This window comes from Nansenia antarctica (assembly GCF_963989245.1).
Source record: "Nansenia antarctica genome assembly, chromosome: 3".
In the NCBI taxonomy this organism is placed as follows: domain Eukaryota; kingdom Metazoa; phylum Chordata; class Actinopteri; order Argentiniformes; family Microstomatidae; genus Nansenia; species Nansenia antarctica.
Window position 1 is genome coordinate 11,205,044 of NC_137688.1, and position 18,531 is coordinate 11,223,574.

Consider the following 18,531-nt stretch of genomic DNA (forward strand, 5'->3'; position numbering starts at 1 on the left):
CACTACTTACCTGACTGGTGACCACTAGCACTACTTACCTGACTGTGACCACTAGCACTACTTACCTGACCTGTGACCACTAGCACTACTTACCTGACCTGTGACCACTAGCACTACTTACCTGACTGGTGACCACCAGCACTACTTACCTGACTGGTGACCACTAGCACTACTTACCTGACTGGTGACCACTAGCACTACATACCGATATAATGATGTGTGTTCTAGGCCATTCTGGATCACACCAGGATGTAAGATAGGTATTTGACCAAGCATGGCTTAGTTGAACTAGGTAGCCCAGCCAGTGCACACATCTGATAACAGCGAACCTAGACCGTTAGTTTAATTAAAGCTTGCCTTCACTACAAGACAAGTTCAAGCAACGTTAACAAGGTAACGTTTATTTTTATTTATTTTTTACAAATACAGCTTTCGTAAACACCTTAAACATGATTTGGGCCGTTTTAAGGAGGCCACAAAATCCCATTCTGTAAGTTAGTGAACCTTTCCCAGTGTCTGGCTATGGCTAAAGCGCAGACTGACGTGTGTGTTTACGGTAATTTAGTCGGTAATTCGTCCTCTCGTGCGCCGCATTATTTCCCGCCAAATGCGCCTGTCGTGTCGACGCTATCTGGGCTTTGTGATTAGAAAAGTCAATGATTAAAAAAGTCAATGATTAGAAAAGTGGCAGGGAATTAATCTGACTTCTGTGTTCATTCAACATTAAAGAACCATATTACTGCAGCTGCTAACGTCAATGCATTATTACAGTGGTGAAATATTCGGCCTAGGTCAAACGAGGGATACTGTACTGAGAGGTGTTTGAACTGGGCCGTAAAGCGGATAGTGTTCTACTGAGAGGTGTTGGAACTGGGGCCGTAAAGCGGATGGTGTTCTAACATAACAGTCTGTGTGTTTCCGGTTGTTACGTTATTATCCTTCCCCAACATGGCGATGTTAGCAGCTGCCGTGGTGGCTGCCGCGGGCAGAGATCCAGCGGTTGACCGGTCACTGCGCTCTGTGTTTGGTAAGTGTGTCTAAAGCTTCCTAGATACTAGTCGACACGGGGTAGTTACATATTAGAAGATAAAGCCATTGATGTTTAACAGCGAACTGCCCCACACACGTCTGGTCTGTTAAGACAGTGTTGCTAGCTGGAGCTAGCTTAGCTAACGGTTTCTCAAAACACTGGTATCATCTATATAATGTACATCATTTTGTGACGTTAGAATTATAAGGTTCTATCTCCATTTGTCAAAATTGAGTTTTTTTTTAAACATAATCTGATCCATTAGGTGTTTATCAATGCCTGTGTGGTGTTATTTTTAAAATGTCGACATTTTTGAGAATAAAATACAAAGGTTCTATCTCACAAAACATAATGGAATGTAAAAACTTTGACACTCAATATCTCTGAACGACCCTAAACGGAGATAGAACCTTATCATTCTGAGCTCACGATTTAGGTTTGCAATACAACTACATACTGGGCTTCTCAATGTTACACTGTCCGTCTTTTGCTACAGTGTTTGGGTCTGACTGGGTTAGCTAATATAGTGCCGTAAGGTCTACGATAAGATGATAATAATAGCCTAACACTGCATTCATTATTACTTAGTAGGTACGAGCATTGTCATGTCAAGTCACGTGTTGCTGCAGTGACCCACCATCTCTCAATTTCTCATTGAAGTTGTAAACAAAACAGTCTTTTTTGCTGACGTGCATTCTACTTCTAATGTTTAGTGGGAAATATTCCATACGAAGCCACAGAGGAGCAGCTGAAAGACATCTTCTCAGAAGTGGGGCTCGTTGTCAGCTTCAGGTGAGTGAGGAGCTGGGGACAACTGACTGCGTCCCCTGCGCCTGTCCATTTCTCATTTAGTTCCAGCCAGGGTGCAAGAGAACATTGTTTGTACTGTGAGCTTATTGCGTCCTCTTTTTCAGGTTGGTGTATGACAGGGAAACGGGAAAGCCGAAGGGATATGGCTTTTGTGAGTATCAGGACCAGGAGACGGCCCTCAGTGCCATGCGGAACCTGAACGGAAGAGAGTTCAGTGGCCGAGCTCTCCGTGTTGACAATGCGGCCAGTGAGAAGAATAAAGAAGAGCTCAAGAGTAAGTGTTTGTGGCACTCGGATCATGCTCTTGTGCATTAAAAGGTGGAAAGAGAACGTGGCACAATTTTTGGTACATCACAGAATTGATTGAGGAGGAAGGTGGCAGCTAACCCTCACAAGACACAGCCTAATCAATGCTGCGTTCCACAGGTTTGGGGACGGGAGCACCGATCATCGAGTCACCCTACGGCGATAACATCACGCCAGATGAGGCCCCAGAGTCCATCAGCAGAGCTGTGGCCAGTCTGCCTCCAGAACAGATGTTTGAGCTCATGAAACAGATGAAGGTATGTGTGCTCTCTAGGGCTGCAACAACGAATCGATTAAAGCGACAATAATCGATAACGAAATTCGTCGGCGACGAATGCCATTATCGATTCGTCGTTTTTTTTTTTTTTACTTTTTTTTTTCTTCCAGGTTTTGTTTCCATAACAAACCTACTTCCTGTTGACGCACGCCACGCTGTCTTGCGGCCGGTGTAGGCATCGCGAATCATAGCGAATCATAGCGCTACCTATGGCCGGAAAGGGTAGAACCTATGTCTGTCCTATGACTGTCTGCTGTCAGGACATGCTAGTGAGTTAGCTAGCAGGGTTAGCTCTCTGCTGCCGCTAGCTGACTGTCACTACGCTGCTCGTCCAGCTGTAGTCTGCGTAGCTGTGCTGAGAACCAGAGCACTAACTATGTTTCTATAGAGGAGGGTTACACTAACTATGTTTCTATAGAGGAGGGTTACAGCTAACTTCCTATTGTTTTATTATATAAGTCCTGCTGGGCTCAGCCCTTCCATGGTCTCCTGCTCTCCATGCAAATGCAGAGTGAGGCACTGACTGTCGCCTAGCCTATTGTATGGAGTGAGAGGACACATTGCATTGTTTTGGAGCATATCTGTTATATAAAAACATTAGTGTCTTGTCTGTAGCCTATATTGCACTTTGGGTTACTGACCTTTACATTAAGCAAAGTTATTACCTAAAACAATGCATGTATTGAGCTAGAGTTCAACTACTTTATTGAAACAATCTACCGCCATAGTCCATGGCCTGTTGTTAAACCTATTTGATGTAGCAAAGCCTTTTTTATTTATATTATTTTTTATTTTTTATTAATACTTATTCATTTTGCACATGTATATGTATAGGCCTGGCTGATTTAGAAAACATAAAATACAATTTGCAAAATAAATGTAAAAAAAAAAAAATCTTTCCCCCCCGCTTTTTGTGTATCCGATTTATCGATTAATCGGTAAGATAATCGTCAGATTAATCGATTAGCGAAATAATCGTTTGTTGCAGCCCTAGTGCTCTCCCTCTCCCTCATGTTCACAGAGTTCCCTCTATCGCAGATCTTTCTATTGGGACACATCTATTGGTTATTCTATATTTGTGAAAATGTCCAGTTGTAGTTCTATGGTTGACGATGGATACTAGAAAGTCACCCATCTACTGTTGATAATCCTGATGTAAATGAATTGTGGAGTGTGATGAGCTGTTATGTACTGACATACTGTTTGTCCTTCCAGCTGTGTGTGCAGAACAGTCCCCAGGAGGCCAGGAACATGCTGCTGCAGAACCCTCAGCTGGCCTATGCCCTGCTGCAGGCCCAGGTGGTCATGAGGATCGTGGACCCTGAGATTGCCCTGGTGAGCCTAATGCAAGAACTTGGACCCTTGCAAATTCACTCACGATGGGTGGTATTTCTTTAAGCATTAGTGTGCTTTGAGTACTGTCTGTATTTCCATTGGTTGGAGCGAATATGGTTGAATGTCGTTGTTCCTCACAGACCTTTAGTATGGATAGCTGTATTTGCTTTCAAAGAGGGTAATGGTAGGTGTTGTGTATGTAACTTGGCTGTTCTGGTGCTTGTTCCACTCCTGCTATAGAAAATGCTCCATCGTCAGACCGCACAACAGTCCTTGATCCCCAGCAATCAACCTGCGTCAGCACCTGCATCCAACCAGCCTCTTCCCCAGCCCAACGCTCCTGTGTCCCAGCCACAGCCTATGGTCAGTTCAATATGCTCTACGTACACACACCCACACAAACGAAATACATGAACTCATGAATACATAGTATTATTTTTTTTTTATTATTTTAGACAAAGCTTAACCATTGAGCTTTTCCTGTCCTAATGTTTTTTGTCATGTGGTGTTCAGCCGGGCATGCATGTGAACGGAGCCCCCCAGATGATGCAGCTCCCACCTATGGGTGGAGGACCTGGGCCTATGCCTGGACAGGGACCCATGGGGCCTCCAGGTAAGCAACGTTGCATCCTTCTCTCGCTTTCTCCCCTCTGAGACACACACACTCGAAAGATAACCTATTAGTATCCAGGAGCTAAAGGAGCACCCCTGTTGTGCTTACCGTTGCCATTTCACTCCAGGTGGGATACAGCCACAGATGGGGATGCCTCAAGGAGGTCCTGTTCCTATTGATAGGGGACAAGGTAATCCACCCTACCTGTGTCTCTAGTCTAGTCTCTAGAAGTTAGTTTGACATTTCATCATTTCTACATCCCTGGTCATGAGAGGCATGGTGGTATATGTCCAAAGAGTAGTGTCATACAGCCTGTTGAGGATAGAAAGTTAGATCCTACCCCTTGTCTGTGTTATCCTTGTGGACCTTTGAAAACGTGACGCATGCTCACATTTAAAAAGAGATGCAGTGTGAATCGACCTGATGTAGCCGAGTTCTCTCAGGCATCTCTTTTTGGTTTTATGTCTTAAGCCCTATTCGCATGGGACGAGTATTATCTGGGGACCTCTAGTAATTAGTAATAATTGCAGAGGTAATCTGTGATCTTAATCCTTTGCGAATCTGCCATGTCCGTAATATTTTGCCAAACAGAGGTCCTGTGATAATATTAGTCCAATGCGAATCGGCATCTCTGTGATTTGGGGTCGTTTGTTTTCTCCGTCGAAATTATAAATTAATGTTTTGACAGCATTTTGGGTACAAAATCAGGCTTGCTACACAGCATGGAGACCCATTTGCAGAAAGACAGCTCGAACCCAGAGCCAAATCTCGAAAGATGATGAGATGGGTGACATACTTGTTACATAATATATATATAATAATAATATAATAATATATATAATCTATTATATATCTATATATATTTTGTTACATAGATACCTTTTTGCATATCTACACAGAACCTTGAGATCATATCCAGGGGATAATGTCAGTTAATTCGAGTAAAAGTCAAGTTTATTTATATAACAAGCAAATGTAGCACATAGTGCTATAAGGGAACATAAATAAAAACATGGTTCATAGTAAATGGTACACAAAAACAAAAAACAAAGCAAGACAGATCATATATTAAAAAAAATAAGAGAATAAAAAGTTTGAGAGACAGTGAAAAGTTTAAAAACGGAGTGCTGCCTCCCCATGTCAGTTCAGTGCCAGAGAACCTCAGGGACCTATGGAGTGATTTACAAACTAATAGAATAATCTTAAATCTATTCTATTCTAAAATTGACCAGTAGCCAGTGTAGTGATTGTAAGGTTGGTGTGATGTGTGGTCTTAGTGAGGACTTGTGCTGCAGCATTTTGGATCATTTGAAGTTTACTAATTAGCTTTCTTTGGTAGGCCAGACAGGATAGCGTTACAGTAATCCAGCCTGCTGGTAAAAGCATGCATTTAAAAGGATGTCCATGTCACATTCTTAATATGCGCCTCAAAATTAAGATCTGAATCAAACATGACACCTAGAGTTTTGACCTGGCATTTGCCGTTCAGTGTCAGTGTATTTAAGTGCCTAGATATCCCTCCCTTTCAACGTTTTCACCAATGATCAACACATCTGTTTTGTCCTGGTTTAACTGAAGGAAGTTCAGTGACATCCATACAGACTTATCCCGTGGGAATGAGCCGCACAATTTCTTCCTTTCATTTCTTCCTTTAATGTCTTCTTCTTCTTTTTTTTATCTGGTCCCCAGATAATACTAGTGCCATGCAAATAGGGCTTTAGTTTCCTCCATTTTCAGTCCTGTTCTGAAGCCCGTCTCCCTCATTTTCATGTCTCCTCTTGCTCTGCTGCATGTCATTGCTCTTTGTGGTCATTAGATGGCAGTGTGAACTAGGGACTACCTTTGAGGAAGTGTTCCAGCCCTGGCCTGTACCCAGGGGGTCCAAACAGTGAGAATGTTGTAGATACAAATGTGAGGCGACAGAGAGCAGACATTATGCTCTATTTGGGGAATATCCATAGGTGCATATTGTCCATGGTGCATTAATTACATATCTACGTGCAATGCTCTGAAAGTTTCACACAGATGTGAGTGAGTGGGGAGTGGAAGAGTGTGTGTGCTATTAGCCCCAGTTTGTGTCAGTGTGGCGTGCTGTCCCTAAATGTCGCTTTGCTCTCTGAGTTCTGTGTCTCCTGTTCTTTTCACTTAATGCTGGCTCAGGAAACCTCCAGCACTCTCCAACAGGATCGTCTGGGCAGGCTGCTATCGAGCGGCCTCAAGGTATCCCCCCCCTCCCCCCCCCACACACCCCTAGGCCTGCTTCCAGCCTGGCTTACAGGGTTATTGTTATGGATTGGCTACTGTGACTGGAGCTCGAGAATGTCCTTTGTTGCCATGACCCATGTCAAGCACGAGGAAGTTCTGCCAGCACCGTCCTGCTATAGTAGATAACACGTCTTACTTTCACATATCTCTTCTGAGGAAATGAGATGAGATATGATTAATCTGACAGTTTTATACCGTGGGATTGTGTGAAATGGAACCAGCAGCCTGCTTGTAACAATAGCCTCTCATGTGGGACTGTGGTGCAACGCAGGTGGATGGATGCTTTCCAGACGCTTTCCAGAACAAGTGTGATAAGTGACATTTCCTGTTGTCACACATCGATCCAAGGCTAGGAACAATCCATGTCGTAATCGTCTTGCACAAATTCCATGACAGTGGACGGAATTAAGCGATGTATTTATTTTAGTGCATAATGTGTGTTTGTTGATTTTGCAAGCTCACGGTGACACTGTGGTCTTTTCTTTTTCTTTTCTGTTCTTTTTCTTTTCATGCATGCTTCTTGTGTTGACGCACACGATTGCACAGATTCGCAAGACACAAGTAGGCATCAGATTTGAAAGCAGATTTCTGTTTAAAGATATGCAGTGCTCCTTTTGTGTATGTTGAACCCACCCCCTCCCTGTCGGCCTGCGTCGTGTGTGCGTGTGCGTGTGCGTGTGCGTGTGTGTGTGTCCTTCGTCTGTCGCCTGGGGGAGTGGTTGTGATGCATTGTGGTGTGATGAGTGGTGCGGCAGTGTTGGTCTTCCCCTAAACCCGTCTGACTGGTGTGTGTGTCCCTGTACTGTCCCCCCCCCTCCCCCAGGACCAGGCGGTATCCCCCCCAGAGGTCTCCTGGGTGACGGACCCAACGACCCGCGTGGAGGAACCCTGCTGTCCGTCACGGGGGAGGTGATAGAACAACCCAGGTGAGAGGAGAAGAGTCCGGACCTTCACTGAGATCCTTTACTGATCCTTTACTTTCCCGGGTAGCTGACATTTTAAAGAACGGATCAGTAGCATTTTTAAACGGAGACCCTTCCACCAGCTCCATTGTCTTCTCTTCACCCTGTGTCTTTCTGCACGTAGTCGAGGAGGCTTCATCGGAGCCCCCCCCCCACCACCACACGCGGGCCCACCGATGCACATGGGCCAGATGGGCGGCGGACCCCCTCCGGACATGAGGCCGCCCCACGACATGAGAGGACCCCCCATGGCTGAACCCAGAGGCATGATGGGAGACCCCAGAGGACCCATGATGGAACCCAGGGGACCCCCCATGGAGACTAGAGGTAACAGCAGCATCTCTTTCTAGAAGAACAATGGGTTTGTCTTTCTTCATTGGTGGATATTTTGTAAGTAACATTATAGTAATTACATAGAGCTTGACATCTGATAATGTGTTGTGTGGATGAGGCTGATAAGGTCCTATGCTTCGGTCAGTCGGGCTAGTTCGGTAACGATCGGGACGAATTACTGTTTTTTCTTTTCTTCTTTTTTTTTGTGCTTATTCCTAAAGGTCGTGACCCCAGAGCTGTTGATGCCCGTGGACCGGTGTCGGGCCAGAGGGTTCCCATGGCCAGTGGGATGCAGGGGCCCGGCCCTCACGCCATGGGTCCTAGCGCCCCTCCAGCTGCTAGACCGGTACGGCCCACCGCTAATACCTCCACTACATTAGGCTCTCACTTGTCAACGATGACGCTGATTTGTGTGTGTGTGTGTATGTGTGTGTGTGTATGTGTGTATGTGTGTATGTGTGTGTGTGTGTGTGTGTGTGTGTGTGTGTGTGTGTGTGTGTTCGTTCTGACAGGGTCCTGGTCCACAGCCGGGAGGAGGGTTCAGTCCAGGGCAGACCCAGCAGGTGACCTCTCAGGACCATGAGAAGGTGGGTTTGGCACATGATCATCTTGGTTGAAAGGGACTTCCTACAAAGATTCACATTACTAGAAGACAATAATAGGGCTTTCACACCGGCAAAGAACCGTGCCGGTTCGTGTTCGGGAACCTCCGAACGTTGATGCTGTCTGGCGAACAAGCCCGCGTTCATACCAGTGTAACTGGAACCATCCGCGTCATCAACGCTGGGTGATGAAGGGGCGGGATAAACAAAAATGTCCCAACTAGATGGCAGCTAAATTAGGATAATATCTTCCACTACAGTATCTGAAATAAACACAATTTTCTATGAAACAAGACACTTTCTACACGCGTTCTCTTACTAATCAGCTGCTCCGTTACTGGAATAGAAATCGCTTACGAAATTCGCGTTCGCGCATGTCCACGTGCGTGTGAGTGTGTGTGTGTTTGCTGAGCATGTGAGGAAGATAGAGGGAATGACGTAACTTTTGATATTGTTTTTGATCACTAATGATTAGATTTAGATTAGATAACATTTTGTCTACTTCCTTCTTGCTGGTCTTTGCAGCCTATAATAGGACACACCCACTGACGACGTGACTGTTCTAAGTTTTTAGTTCGCGCTTGAGAACCACTATTTTCTGGTTCCCCCTGCGAACCAACTTTTCAGGCTCCGAACCAAGTGAGTTTCGGTCTGAACGCGCTGGCCGGTTCCAGACTTGGTTCGCGAACGCAAACCGGCACGGTTCTTTGCCGGTGTGAATGCCCTATAAGTGAGGTCCAATCTCATTTCCCTTTCCTACGCCTACGGCTCGCTTTGAAGTCAAGCCCTCGGAACAGAGCCACAAATCTTCCCCTATGAAATGGGACAACCCTTCAAGACTCTGAAACGTCATCAGTCGTATCATAGAAAACCGTATACGCTCGGCTTCATTATCAGGCCAGTTCATGACAGAATAGCGGTGCTCTGTAGTCTAGCAACCTGTGCTCATACCCTGCCAGTCTGCACTGATATTGAGCGGTAACAAGTGCAACAACTAAGCGGCTGAACTTTTATTTCGGGCTTCATATGCCATCAAAGGGGGGAAATGCGACATGGAAATATGTCAACATGCGGGACTATCACGCACAAATCAGCCTTAAAACATGTAACGTTAGATACAGATGCAGCAGCATCAACCACACCAGACAATTCTGAATTTACATTAAATATGTCTACCATCATCCGTTGTCAAACGCCACAGGTAAGAATTTATTTCTAATAAATTGAAATAAATAAACTGTTCTGGAGCGGAAATGTGAATCACGCTCCGATGGTGTATTTCTATGGTTGGGTCGGCATCGGCATAATAGCGTTCTATAAGTTCTATAATACATTGAAATTACATTAAACTATGATAATATGATAGTTATCATAATTGTTCTAATCTTTATTAAGAAGAAAAAGTAATTAGATTTGTGGTTGTCTTCCGCATTGCCTAGAACACATCAGATTTCTGTAGATGATTCGCAAGGCATCCTGGGAGGTAGGGCCATGGCTACCATCTCCAAACGGAGCCATGATAAACCCTACCCCTACATGAAAGCAAGAATTGGGACATCCCTACCCTACACGTGAACACGCAAAACGAAGCCGTAGGGGTGAATTGGGATTGGGCCTAAGTAGCCTTGAGAGCCGATGGTTCTGCAGCCTAATGGCCCTTAGGGTGAGGCGGCTTGTACACCCCCTGGACATGATGCTGGTATGTCGCAGAAGACAATGGCTGAGATATTTATCTGCTGCCACGTAAAACTGGAACATCAAGCTTTACAAGGTGTACTTTACACAAGTCTTCCATTAAAGGTGGTATCTGTAATTATTATCTGTAAAAAAAGAGCTGAGCTCCCTGCCACTTAGGGGAGGTGGGGGGGCTAAACAGCTGAGGTATGGGGCTGGAGAAATGTAGCCATTCTCAATTTCATAGACGCCATTCACGGCAGTGTGGTTCACCAGTCTGTCTCTGCTGTTCCCAGGCTGCCTTGATCATGCAGGTGCTGCAGCTGACTCCAGAGCAGATCGCCATGCTGCCTCCAGAGCAGAGGCAGAGCATCCTCATCCTCAAAGAGCAGATCCAGAAGACGGCCGGGGCGCCCTGAAGACCTCACATACCGACACACACACACATACCTACAGGTAAGGTAGCCTTGGGGCTTTTTCTATTTTCGTCCTAGCATGACTCCTTGTACCTCGACGGGTGAGAAACTGGCTCATCAATTGAGAGATGTGTCTTAGTTTACATAGTTATGCCAAGGTGTGGGTGTGGGTGTGGGTGTGGGTGTGGGTGTGGGTGTGGGTGTGTGGGTGGGTGTGTGTGGGGGGGTGTGTGTGTGTGTGTGTGTGTGTGTGTGTGTGTGTGTGTGGTAGTCAGTCAGTCAGTCAAAAAAAGTCACAGTTTAGATATTCACACCGTAGGAATCCTGGGAACCAGATGCACATCGGTCTATAATATGTTTTGTGTACCTTGTCACGGTTACAAGTTAGAAAATGGGTTTGAAATGGAAATTACCAGCTGCTGCTAGAGTTTGAACATTCCACCATTTGTTTGAATGGTTTTTGAACAACACTGAATATTTCAACAAACTATAAATGTCACAGCTTAGATATTTACACCGTAGGACTCCTGGGACCCAGGTGAACATTTTGATGTCTGTGTACCTTATGTCTGTGTACCTTAAAAACTGTAGCCGTCATCATGGGTTTGAAATGGAAATTACCAGCTGCCCAATGCTAATCTCGCAACATTCTGTGCACCCACTTGTTGGGTTTGGAATCCCATTGCTATTGTTGCGAAGTAATAACTGTCATCTTCCCTGTTTGCTCTTAAACCTGCACCGCCTACTTCACCACCTGGGTGTGATTTTTATTTTGTGCAATACGGGTTGCACACAACGTCATGGGTGTAGGAGGAAGGCCATTATGTACAACTCAATGAAGCTTGCAGTGAGTTTCATGGGGTGTGGACCTTTTATTACAGCACTTTTTTCTGTACTGCCTGCGCTTCTAGAACCTCAGTCGAGAGACGAGATTAATCTCCATATGTCTGACACAATGCCATCTTCTTCACTCACTTACACACTTCCTGTTTTTGTTTTCAGGACTGGGACACTGGGTACCCCCTGAACCTTGTTCCTGTCACCTGCATTTCTGGATCTACCTGAGGACATCTTAGCTGTGGGATATTTTGTAGATTCTTTTGTATGATATCGGTCTGTTTTTTTATAGAATGTTTAAGTGAGTGCTTGAGAATGAAGGATGTCAATGAATCCTTATGTAAGGAGACCGTTTGTGAATGTTCAACAAGGGACAAACACTGCTTGGTGTTTCATTGTGTATTTTCTAAATACGGATTGTCATTCTGTATTTTCAAAAGATGAATATTGTTCATTTTCTGCCACTGAAACCTGTTGCCTGTCTGGATATTTGTTTGTGAATAAACAGTTACCCTCTGTTTTTCTGCTTCCTTTTATTCAAATTAGTTTAGCGGTACATATACATTATATGGCATTGTGAATGCTGTCTGTAGAAACAATGCAATGTACATGTCCATCATGGGGTTAATAAGGATGACCTCATTCAGGAAAATATTACAGTATGTGACTCACTGGCAATACAACATTGTTCTTTCCCGGTATTCAGATAGTGGCCCTCCAACATTCACAAGGAAATGGTACTGAATTATTACAGGCTTTGTGATGCTGTTGATTTCTGAGAAACAGAACACAAATAGATCCCGTAATGTCTAGGTGTGGACTGGGCAGTCACTTTTGTGACGAGGACATTTGTAATGACAATGTTGAAAGAGTTGTACACCAAATAAAGTCGTACACCTCCATACACTGATTAACTCTAGAGCATTTGTAATAAACTCATTTATATTGCATGGAAGCTGACAGGCCCAGCTTGTTGAGTAAACAACCATGTAACATTGTTGGTTATTACAAAATTGTAGATTTAGCACCTAGAGCAGTACCAGAACCGGCACCAGGCTGTACCTAGACCACCATCAGGTTCTATTGCTGTAATTTTTATTGTGTTGCATCATAACTGCGCTTGAGATTCTCTATTGGCAGGAAAGAGTACCTGGGTGCTGAAGTACCAGGACCTATGCCCATGCTGGATGCAGAACGATGCAGATATAACACTAAATGTATGGACCGTCAGTGTGTACGCTGATAATATGCAGGGAATTTTTCCTGGATACATGGTGTACAGGTATTTCACCCATGCTTGCTCTTGCGCTATACAAATTAAATTTGATTGAAGACTTTAGTATTTACCATATAGAAATGAATTATTGCAAATGAGAATATTACAATTGTCTACTTGGGCTGAAGACAGTCTGTAGGTTTGGGAGTTTCTTGTTCTAAGACAGTGCCAGGCTATTGTAGAGAACAGACCTCTAAAGCAGGTGTCAATGTTGCAACAGAAGTTGCTGATCCGTGGATCTGTACAATAGTAGTCCTGATATACTGTATAATATATGTACAATGAGACAGCAACTAATGGAAAAAACATTTATTTAGAAATTCTTCAAAGGTTGCTTAAAACACACTGTTTCTCATGTAACATTTAGGGCTGCATCACAATAATTACAAATAATCATATTAGTGAATTTCAGTAACATGGCTCTTCAATAGCACTGCACAAAGCCATTTGATTAATAAATACAATTACAATTCCCATCACCAGAATTATGAATCATAATAGAAAAAGGACGGCAAACAGCCGATCCCTGAGTAGGTGTGGGTGTAGCAATGTACTCCACATGGCTGCATGTCACATGGGAGTTATGTTGTCCTTTCGTGTGCATGTTGTCCTGTCAGTTTCAGGGGACTACTTAGAATCCAAAAGGTTACTTGAGGGCTTTTCCACACACCCCTCTAGAGTCTGAGGCAGCCAGCTCTGTCAGTGCATCAATGGTACAAAACCACCTCAGTTGCCAACATTCTGGAAGGGAAAGCAGCCACCGCGTCCTTCATAGGGTTGATAAAAATGTAGAAATATTGCTTAGAAGTTTTCCTTGTTGAAGTAGAATTTGGTCTTCCGAGGGTCAACGTCCGAGTATTTTTCACAATTCTTCGACAGGACCGTTGCCAAGGCTCCCGGGCCACACAAGAATGTACCCACCACTGACCTGGGGATGTTGATAACAGAGCAAATAAATGAAAATGAATGAACAGTACGATTCCTGTTCAGTCATCACAAAGAGGGGTGCTGCCAAGGCTATACACGATGGACCCACCATCAACTACACTGTCATGGACAGATTTATCAAGAAAGAGTCAATATTTATTAGTTGTCAAGACTGAGAAGCTTATTGTTAAACTTACGTTGGATTCTCTTTGCGCACTTGTTCAAACTCCTTATCCCAGTTGGGCCTGCCATACTGCGTTTTCTGCTTTAGACCTGTGATGACATCAGTGGCCTCATCGAAATGAACCATTGCATGAGTTGCCTACGAGAAAGAGGCAAGGGGAAATGGTGAGCAGAAACTCAGTGGAATAGGGAAGTAAAACGTTGGTTCTAGAACTCTGCACATACATGGCTCTGATCCCATCCAGTCAGGAAGAGTTTGTAGGTGAGGAAGTCTCCCATGCCCCTCTCCTCCATCTCCCTCTCCAGCACATTCAGGAGATCTGCAAACCACTCAAAGGCATGCGTCTCCCTGCACAGCCAATAGAAGTAAATCTGCAACCAGGAAGTAAACATGAGGTTGTCATTTGAACAAAGAAATACAAGAGGAGAACATGCCACACTGGCAGCGAGTGACAGGATAACCTTTTGCATAAAAAATTGAATCCTTTGTCAGAGGTGCAATCTAGCATAAAGTACAAGTCAGACAGGTTTGCAGGAAGTCTGGTTACTTATTGGAGATGACAAGACTGAGTTATATTTCCAGAGATGCATCTTCAATGTAATTTGTAACAATATACTTTAGAGAACTGTTGTACTTGATAGTGGTATTGTTTTAGGGGGTATGTATGTAAAAACTAAAAATACAGTTCTCTTAAGTATATTGTTACAAATTACATCGAATTTGTGTTCGGCCCAGTCAAATACAAATGGCATGCAACAGAAATACTGCTCATCTCAAGAGCATGGTCTTTGGACCTTACCTTTCTGGTGCGAAGTTTGGGGTTGGAGTCTTTGAATTTGTACCAGATGGATTTCAGGATGGAAGCAAAAGGGGTCACTCCGATGCCAGCGCCAACCAGCATGCTGACCTCATAGTCAAACACATCCTCACTGGCTGTCCCAAAGGGACCATCCACACCCATTCTGAGGAAAGGTCGAAGGTCAAGCCATGGCAAATAGAAACCTATTCTTATCATCAACTTCGGCACAAATCCTAACAACTTGTGGCATTACTCAAGTTGGGTCACTTACTTAGGTCCCTGAGACCCCTCAGGCATCTGCTCCAATATGCTGATAAGTTTCTCAGTCCAGTCGCCTGCAGAGCGGATGTGGACACTGAAAAAGTCCTCCTCGGGGGCAGAGGTCATGGTGAAAGGGTGCCACTCCAGCTGAGAAATGGCCGGGCAGTTGAGAAAGACATACTGGCCCACATCCATGTGGAAACCACTCTTCTGCAGCTGCAGCTCCAGCACCTTGGACGGCCGAATCACAATCTGAGAGAGAGAGAGAGAGAGATACAATCATGAACAGGTCTTACAGTATGTAACCCAGCATACAGTAGTAAGTGTTAACTTCACCCTTACCTTTCTGTACGTGACGGTCTGCATGTAGCGGATGAAACGCAGGAAACGTTCACACAAGTAGAGGAACATGGGACCAATCGTCCACATCCAGGTCTGTAGGAAGAGGAAAGGGAACACAGGAGACATTTGCCACTTTTGTCCTTTTCTTCATGACAAAAGTACTAGAGGGCTTGAGTAAACAGAGTTTCGGTTCAGGTGATATCATTAGTGACTTCCTTTACCTTTGGAAACCCCCCTGCAAACTGAGGTATGGGACATTCTGGAATCTTCCCCCAGTCGGCGATTCGATTTTGACAGTACGTCGTATTATGTGGTGGATTGGTGGTTGTCTGACTTCGTACAATGCGCCTGGAGGGGGAATAGCCCAATTCACTCGTCAGCAATCCAAAACAAGCATGTCCTAATGGGCATGAGTTGGTACAGAAAGTGAGAGAGCCTTACCCAGCTCCATGGATGACCAGCCCAATGAAGAATATGATGAAGAGGTGGTGTGTGTACCAGAAGACCTCAAAGTAGCTCCTTCTGATGACCTCCATGGAGGAAGTGATGATGAGGATGAGGGCCAGTGTGATGATGACCCCGGTGATCCCAGCGAGGGAGGTCAGCACAAAATATGTAGGAGTCTGAGGGACAGGGGGGGGGGGTCAATCAGGGAGCACCAACATCACACATTACCTCTAAAACAAAAGCAGCAGCATGCAATATCTGATATATACTGTATATACAATACAGCACCACATATGATAAAAACTGCAAAGACCTGTCAAGACTTACAGTGGATTTGGAGCGGATTGGGTTCAGATAGGTCGTGTTGTCGGTGTCTGCCAGGTTAGAGAGTGCATCGCTGAGGCTATCAAACTCTCCACGCCTGCTGTCATTGTACCATTCAATGTTTAACAAATGAGCGATCATATGAACCGCTGCCCCAAACAGAAAGACAGACAGTTTGGTTCAAAATCTGTTTGACATCACTGTGCAACGTTAAAAGGATACTCAAATTGAATCTAAAAGTCGACTGATTAACCACATACCTTCTGCTACAAAAACATAAATAGATTTGTCGAATTAGATCATTTCACCCCTGAAATCTACACCCTTTTTCAAAGGAGTTGGTTAATTAGTTGGACATTAGACGAGTTTTGTGGACACAATCCCTTGATTACTGTAGATACCACTGCTGTACTCTTTGGCAGAGATATTTACTGGTGGCTAAAATAACGTATGAACGGTAAAGAAAAGTTATATAAATCAATGCAAGACAGATGCATCATATTCAACTTCAGTATAAACCTCAGTAAAAAGTATAAACTTTTGGAAAATAGTCATAATAATAAGGCATCCTATCCAAACATAGGTTCGGTATGCCATTCTCAACATTTCAGTCCAATTGAAAGTGTTCATCTAAAAAAACTGGATGCACACATTCCTATATACTATTATCCAAGAGGGGTCAGATCTGTTTTAGGCTGGGCTCTTGCCTTTGTTCTTCTTGATGCAGACTAAGAAAGCACTCTAGTTTCTGAGGTCAAGACTTGCGATACACCCCAAGTCAATATTTAGCTTGAGTCACCCTTTCAATTATCATTATCAGACCAGGAAATCGAGTGTTACCTACCAGTCATCAAGCCAATCATATAGGCCACCAGCTTGTGAAATTCCAGATTTTTGTCCATTTGTTTCCTCATAGTACGTCCACAACACTGACAATCAAAAAGAAGTTCAGGACAAATCACATACAATGTTACAGAGTCAATTAAAGGACTTGTTTCACTCATTGGCAGAGCATGTATGCCATATACAAGGCATACACTAACAAAGTGTTTCTTTATCATAAGACAAAATAACAGCACACAAACAGCAGACAAGAAACACAGCAACAAGACACTGGTGACAGTGATGTCCCCTCAGCCCAGCCCTCTTCTCTGCCAGGAACTCACCATGAAGTTACCACGGATCAGGGACATTAGGTTTCGACACACAGGCAATAGGATCAGCATGCAGTTGAAGTTGAGGACGGCTGCAGGGGCCCTGGCCCAGGCCAAAGCAGCCTGGGAGAACAGAGACATCCATATCAACCTGGGCAGACACTCACTTAAGCAGCCTCTGAGACATCTGTCCTGTCTCATCCATTAACTGCATTCTGTCATTAGAAATGATGTTCAATCAAAGCTCTTTAAATGTTGCTAAAGTCATCTAAAACATTCAGAGCCATTTGATGCATTCCATTATATTCTACATAAGTGACAGCACTTCACACTGAACGGATGCACATTGGATAACTGTATGTGGACACACATGGACAGGAGGAGTATCTTCTCCCTCAAATCTATTAATGACGGTACGACTGACTCACCCCAAGAAGGTGGCGCGTGTAGTAAAACTGTTCTCCCAAATCGTAGAAGAAGTAGTACCAGACGAACAGGAAGATATTTATGGCCATCCAGACCACCTGTGAAATCAGGAGATAGTTGTCAACCACTATATCCATAAAAATAAAAAAATAAAAACATTCCATTTGATAATTTCGCTTGTCTTATTGTCTTGTTTTTCTTAACCTCAACACTGAGACGCGTATGCGCGTCGGCTATGTATGGAGAAATATTTGTTATATTAAATTATATTTTGCACCCCAAAGGCAGTATCATGCGCTTTGTCTGGGGGGGGGAACAGACACGATAAAAAATATTAGATCTAATAGACCTGCAACGTTCAGTTCAGAAATGGCCAAATATCTGATATGGTAAAAGAAAAATATGAATTATTATGATCTTACCAGTATGAAGGATGTAAATCCATGGCTGACAACCCAATTGCCCATGTTTGCAGATAGGGCCCATTAACTGAGACCAAACTCGCGTCACATCTTTACCTTTATACAGCGCACCTGCCCAAACTCCGCCCATGGAAAGTGATCCATCATATGAGACAAAAGCAAATGCACAACCTACACAATTGCGCAACTGGAGGAAGTCTTGGATACAAGAGATTTTGTTTTCGTTCACCTTTGAGCACATGCCAATGGTCCTGTTGCGGTGTCTGGAATGAGGAAGTTTTTACACAATTGACCATTATGCCGGTGTAGTGTACATTTAATCACCCATACAGTGAAGTTGCACATCTTTTAAATGATCATTTCTAGCTTCTTGCTAAAAAGAATACAGACTAAATCAAAACGTATAATACTATAATTGAAGGAAATCACAAATCTAAGGCGTGCCTTGCAGAGGGGCATTCCAGGAAATTTCGGGAATTTGCGAACAATGTTTTTATGTTTAAAGTTTT

At 43.9% G+C, this 18,531-nt stretch overlaps 2 protein-coding genes across 2 annotated transcripts; one reads left to right on the top strand and one right to left on the bottom strand.

The window, feature by feature from the left end:
* Nucleotides 1-948: 948 nt before the first annotated feature.
* cstf2 (cleavage stimulation factor, 3' pre-RNA, subunit 2) lies at nt 949-11,970 on the top strand (the record flags this gene model as incomplete). Its single annotated transcript, XM_080527760.1, has 13 exons — nt 949-1,027; nt 1,744-1,822; nt 1,945-2,114; nt 2,267-2,403; nt 3,639-3,758; nt 3,999-4,121; nt 4,272-4,371; nt 7,460-7,562; nt 7,723-7,925; nt 8,153-8,277; nt 8,444-8,518; nt 10,504-10,663; nt 11,626-11,970. 12 exons carry the CDS (start codon nt 949-951, stop codon nt 10,624-10,626), a joined length of 1,437 nt encoding a protein of 478 aa, XP_080383886.1. The 3' UTR covers nt 10,627-10,663; nt 11,626-11,970.
* A 1,567-nt stretch (nt 11,971-13,537) lies between these two features.
* Nucleotides 13,538-18,067, bottom strand: nox1 (NADPH oxidase 1; the record flags this gene model as incomplete). Its single annotated transcript, XM_080526039.1, has 13 exons — nt 13,538-13,664; nt 13,861-13,985; nt 14,072-14,218; nt 14,647-14,809; nt 14,918-15,159; nt 15,250-15,342; nt 15,471-15,597; nt 15,691-15,872; nt 16,024-16,169; nt 16,865-16,949; nt 17,187-17,297; nt 17,603-17,698; nt 18,023-18,067. 13 exons carry the CDS (start codon nt 18,065-18,067, stop codon nt 13,538-13,540), a joined length of 1,689 nt encoding a protein of 562 aa, XP_080382165.1.
* Nucleotides 18,068-18,531: the final 464 nt, after the last annotated feature.